Source organism: Neovison vison, chromosome 1 (genome assembly GCF_020171115.1).
Source record: "Neovison vison isolate M4711 chromosome 1, ASM_NN_V1, whole genome shotgun sequence".
NCBI lineage: Eukaryota > Metazoa > Chordata > Mammalia > Carnivora > Mustelidae > Neogale > Neogale vison.
In genome coordinates, this window is record NC_058091.1 from 239,879,819 (window position 1) to 239,885,818 (window position 6,000).

At 41.7% G+C, this 6,000-nt stretch overlaps 1 protein-coding gene across 3 annotated transcripts in view; it reads right to left on the reverse strand.

Moving 5' to 3' along the window:
• The window catches only part of MATR3 (matrin 3), a 30,104-nt gene extending 24,912 nt beyond the window's left edge, over nucleotides 1-5,192 (reverse strand). The window contains exon 1 of one of the 3 annotated variants that reach the window (XM_044226435.1): nucleotides 5,109-5,192. Coding sequence is in view for 1 of the 3 variants with exons in the window: in XM_044226453.1 (XP_044082388.1) it covers nucleotides 4,878-4,925 (48 nt within the window). In the remaining 2 variants the exon portion in view is untranslated. Of the gene's footprint in view, nucleotides 1-4,877; nucleotides 4,941-5,108 lie in introns of those variants that run through there. The other 2 variants (XM_044226453.1, XM_044226444.1) reach the window with 2 other exon arrangements.
• Between the last annotated feature and the right edge of the window lie 808 nt (nucleotides 5,193-6,000).

Genomic DNA, 6,000 nt, shown 5'->3' on the forward strand with positions numbered 1-6,000 from the left:
TCATTGTTCTATTGCCTTTCGTGTTCTAGTTGCATCTTACGTCTGGAAACACATTTTCCACCATAAGCCAACACCTTATGCAAAAGATTTTAGAAGCAGTTATAGGTCTGCTCAGTACTTACATAAATATATTTGCTGGACTATCTCCCCTTCTTCATTTTGTACTAATAATTCTCTTAAGGCCCAGCACTGCACCCCACTTTATATACAAACCACAGTGTATACAAACACACAAGTTTAGAAAGGGAATGTTAACATCTTAGATACCTTCTACCTACCAATTTCCAATGCCATCATCTTCCCTTTCTGCAGTCCTGTATTTTTAAGTTTTATCACTTAATAGATACATCCTAAAAAATGTGTTTATTTTGTATTTATGACTTTTATGCACAAAATAACTTCTAATATGTACAGACTGTTTTTATCTACTTGTAAAAAACTGACTTATACATGAATTAAACCTCCATGTCACTGCAATACACATAACCACATGGCACATACACGATTTATTCTGCAGATGATGAACATTCAGGCTGTTTCCAGTTTCCGGCCATTACCAAGAATGTTGGTATGAGTATTTCTTGGTGTCTCCTGAAGCTTCAGCTTTAACCTCCCTCCTCTGTGGTGCTTTTCCAGAACTATATAGCCCATACAAGGATACTCAGTTAAGCACTGTATCCTGCTGTTCCACATTTTCTTACATCAAGAATTTTAAAGTACAAATGCTTTAATTCCTTGATACTACTTTTCCTTTTTCAAACAATTTTAAATAGTCACACATGGAATAGGTTCTTATAAAAGTTACCGTACCATAGGTAAATATTTAATATCCTAGTAATTTCTACAAAGGGGAAAAAAACCATACAAATCATCCTGAAAGATCAGAAAGTTATCTTCATTAGCATCCAATGATACTGCAAATCAAAGATCCAATTTAAACTCTAGTATCAACTGAGTACTTTCCATATTAGCTGCATTTACTGCTGCCCAGAAAGACATCTACCATAGGTATCACGCTTTGCTCTTATTCAGCAGCAGTAGCTGGGATGAGTTACCTCACCCTCCCTTCATTCACTTTTTTTATTTTCCTACGAACTTGTTTGTATTTTAAGATAGGCACCAACATCCACAAGCTACTGGGACTGCCAATCAAAGAGAAATGTCAGATCTGCCATTTTAAAAACTTCCCAGAAAAAAGCAAACTCTTTTTATCAACTAACCTTTAACTTTGGAAAAGCTTTTTAAACCAAACAAAAAAATTTTTAAAAATTTAACCTTCAAATTTCATTGCTACTTCATGCAAATCATGTTTAATTGCAAAGTCTTGAGCCTTATAAATGCAGAGAACATTAAAGTTTGATACACAGCTGGAAATTATATGGAAGTGCATCATATCAAAGGAACTCCATCTACTCATACCTGCCACATTAATTATATTTGTCAGGCAAGATAACATAGCACTTTATCATGTATCTCCTATTGTATTACAAGTTTGTACTTAACCTTATGATAGACACAGGCTGCAATAACTCAAAAACTAAACTAGCAAACTTTAAAAACCACTTACAGGGGCACCTGGGTGGCTCAGTGGGTTAAAGCCTCTGCCTTCAGCTCAGGTCATGATCCCAGGGTCCTGGGATGGAGATCCCCCTCAGGCTCCCTGCTCAGCAGTGAGCCTGCTTCCCCCCCCACCCCCCGCCAGCCTACTTGTGATCTCTGTCAAATAAATAAATAAAATCTTAAAAAACAAAAACAAAAAGAAAAAACAAAACCCACTTACAAACATCTTTTAACCGCTACACATATACAATTCTCTCAAACCATTCCCTTTCCTCTCTGCTCCAGTTTTTAACTATCCAGTAAAATTTTATGTAAACTTTTTTTTAAATCAATAATTTCAGAGCTCTCAATGATCCAATGAGAAGGCCCAATACAGAGCTAAGAATTATGAATTACAGAGCTTCATTTCCTTGAACACTGTTATCCTTGGAATAAACACACATAACTGTGAAACTACAATGTCTATAACCCTTCCACCCACCCTCAAAGAACTCCGTATTGTCCAACCCAAAGTCAAGTCCACTCAGAACCTGTTGCCACCAAGTGTGGGGCAGTTTTAATGCAACTTTAAGTTAAAAAATGTATTTTTAAAAAAAGTATGTATTTTTTAAAAAGTACCTTTAACTAAAAGATGAGCTACGAATAACACTTTAATAAGCCATTACCCCATTCTTTGATTTTGATCATCATTAAAATAGTTAAAAAGCTGCACTTCACATTGTAACTTAATTACCATCAGTCCCCGTAATGGTAAATTAAATATTCTTACATAAGGATGCCTTCGGATTCCTCTATTTGTCTACATGTAATAACCAGGGTATCTTACATAATAAACACTACTTTCTGTCACTTCCAAATACTCTGCACTTTAGATTTAAAGAAACTAGCTCACTTCTATCCCAATTAATCTCAAAAATACACGAGGTCCTAAAGAAACAAAACACGAGATACTGTTTTTTTAAGCAGTCTAGCATGTATAAAAATGTCTCATCACTCTCCCCCTACAAAGATAAATGCAATTTCTTGAGGAAATGTCAGAAAAACACAAGGAAAGAAATATAATATCATCCATAATGCCAATGCCAACATCCAGAGCTAACAATTTTTGGTACATCTCTATTTTTATGCTTATTCACAAGTTCCTTTAAAAACCAACAAAAGAGGAACTGAATTTGGGATCACCAGAGTTTTATTATTTTCTTTCCAAGTAATACTATATTCCATTATTCTCCCATCATAACTCTCCTCTTAAAACATTGCTTTAAAAAGCTACACAGATTTCTATCAGATGGCCACACTATTATTAGCACATCTGTAAGTGTTAAATCTTTCAGATTTTTAGCAAGCTTGGTAACTGAGATTACATTTATGTACACAAATCTTTTGTACACTGCTCCCTTAGGATAAATTCCTTTAAGTATATTCCTTCCATTTTTAAACCTATTTATTATAAAATGAGTCTGAATCAAGTACCCAAACAACACACAAGTGTTATAGAACACACCCGCAGCACTGCTACTGTTTATATTGCCACCACCTCCTTGGGCTTTAATCTTTTCTTCTATGAAACTAGGAATTTGAATTACATTTTCTGAAGTCATGTAAGACAATTTACTGGCTTTCCTCATGCCAGTATTTGTTTACCTATCACTAGCTCATCTGTAATATTATTTAGCATTTACAATACCCTGAGCATTAATGAATATGTTAAGTTTAAAGACTCCTTTAACATGCATAGTGATCAAATCAAGAGTAGTTAAATCCTTTCTAATTAGTTCAAAATGTTATGTAAAGTCAACTTCACTTAAAAATAGCTGAGAAGGGAGTTGTGCAAAAACTTCCTTTCTGGGTAAAATGTACGTTAATGTTAGAACCATATAAATATTAAGTGCAAGGGGAAAAAATTGTAAACTTAAAGCACTTCACCACAAACATCTTCTGGCTAAAGATCTCTGTTCCCAGTCTTACATAACAAACCAGAACAATCCTCATTTAGTACTTAAATTGTGTTCAATTTCAAGTTTGCAAAAACATTCCGGTTAAGTGCAAAAGACATACAAAGCGTTTTTGCAACAAAAATCATTGTCCACCTTCCATTTCTAAAACATTACTGCTGAAAAATTATGACGACAGACTGCGCAGACGACTGAGCCACTGAGTTTTCAAAAGGAAATTCTCAACCTTTATGAAAATAGCCTAAAACAGAATTTTTGCCCGCCGAGTACAACTGTTTAAATTTATCTGGGAGAAAACTGTTTTATCGACTACTCCAAAATCTTAAACCAAGCTCTATTCAACAGAACGCAGCATCAAGACAACAATCTCATGACTAAGAGCTGGGAAATAACGACTCTCGCTTTATTCCAGCGCGCTTCAAAGACTAGAAATTTCGGAATCGCCATAAGCATTCTAGAAATATCTGTCTGGAAAACTGTAACTGATCCAACAGGAATATTCCACAGTATAAGGCCACAGAGCAGGAAAAACATCTAGGAGAATTCTTCCACGGCAAACGATAAAAGTCCCTGTAAAACACCGAACATGGCACAAGGCTAGCAATGAAAAGGACAACGATGCACCGGCTACACCACGGTACTCCAAAGCCTTTGTCTGGAAACCGGAAGGTCCCACAACACACGATCCTCTTTAGAGGAACGCAGACTGATAATATCTCAATAAAGAGAAAAGGAATAGGAGGTGACTCTCTAAGCAAGTCTCTTGGCTCGCAGCCTACTGCAGAAGGCTTTCTCCACGACGCAATACGAAAAACAAGCGTTAACGTTTCATTTTTCGGCCATTTTTACGCGATGGGGGTGGGGAGGAATTGTTTCTGAGGTCCAGCTAAAACCCCGCGCGGATGTGTGTGGGCGGGGGACAGGAGAGTCTTAGGGGGCGCTATGAAACTATGGGCCAAAAACAGAGCGAAGGCCGTGACACCAAGAGAAGAAAGAAACGCTGCTCAAACGGCTAAGCTTTTCAGAGTCTGCGAAATCCTCCATTTTGCGGCATGTTTTAAAGGGGCAAAGGGGGGGGCGCACACACCTATCTAGGGCTGGCGCTATTCCAAGACTTCGCTGCTTAACTATTCTCCCCAAACGGCAGGCCCCCTATGGACAGCCAGTCCCTCAGGCCTCGAGCGCTCCTCCCTTCGCCTCAGAGCTGCAGCCCGCGTGTAACGGGCTTGTCGTCCCGCCCCCGCCCACAGCAAGCCCAAGACGCGGGAAGTTCGGCCGATCAGCTGCCCTCGGCGCCCCCCGACTCTCCCGCCGCACCCCCGGCCCTTGGCTGGCCGCGTGTCTCCCTCCGGGACCGCTCACCTCCGCCGCCCGAGGAGGCTGGTTGCGCCGCCACTGCGCTCCTAACATGGCGGCCGCCGATCAGGCGGCTCACATACGCAGCGAGGAGGGAGGCAGAGCGGGCGAGCGGGAGCGAGCAAGAAAGGCGCGCCGCCGGCTCCCCGCGGCCCCTGTCACCGTCGCTGCCTCCTCCCGGCGGACGCGGAGAGCCCCCGGCCACCCCACCCCGATTCTTACCCGCTTCACGCCTACCTTAAGGAAAGGGAGAGGGAAAAGGAGAGGTACCTCTCTCCCAGCGAGCGGGACGCGGAGGCTCCCACAATCCCCCGCAGCAACGGCGCTGGTAAGAGGTGGCAGCGGCGGCTGCAGCCCAAGAACAAACCCGCTCTCGCGAGAGAGTACACCCACCCCCACCCCCTCGCGGGTCCAGTTTCTGTGCGCGCCAGGCCCCTCCCCCTACTCAGGGCGCGCACACCACCGCGCCTTCGCCGGCGGTCGTTGTTCTCTAACCCTGGAGCCCGCCTGTGGCGGGAAACGTATTAGGGAGCTACAGTTGATGAGTTCGAGTCCCATCCCCTAAAAAGATTTTCCCGAACCCTTAAACTTCATGGTGTAAAATTTAAATAGGGTATGCTGCAGAAGGAGTCGCGGGAGTCAGTGTTTAGACCTGATTTCTTCTGATTATTCTCTCAGGATTTGCCGAGCAGTGATAGCAAGGGCCAGACGCCGGAACCCATACCATTTTGGCTGGTTTTTAATCTCAGTAATTCTGTGGAGGGTCATGGAGGCAGAAGACAGAGAACCCAGCCCACTTAAAGACCACCACCGCCACTTTGAATTTGAATGAATGTAAAACACCGACTGATACAGGTTCCTGAAATGCACCCCGAGGTCGACTTTGAGATACTGCCTTAATAAGTGAATACAAATACTAGTAACACTCAAATATTTAAAATCTTTACTATGCTGAATCAGATTCGCATCTTTGAAAAATCATTCAGGGTCCTCTGTGAAGATAGTGGAGAGGGCAAAGATGGAATACCACAGACCAATAGAAAATTGAAGAGATCGTCTAGTTCAGAACTCAGCTCATGTTCATTTCACTACTGAAGAGGAGGAAGGGGAGGGTCATGGATGAATGACA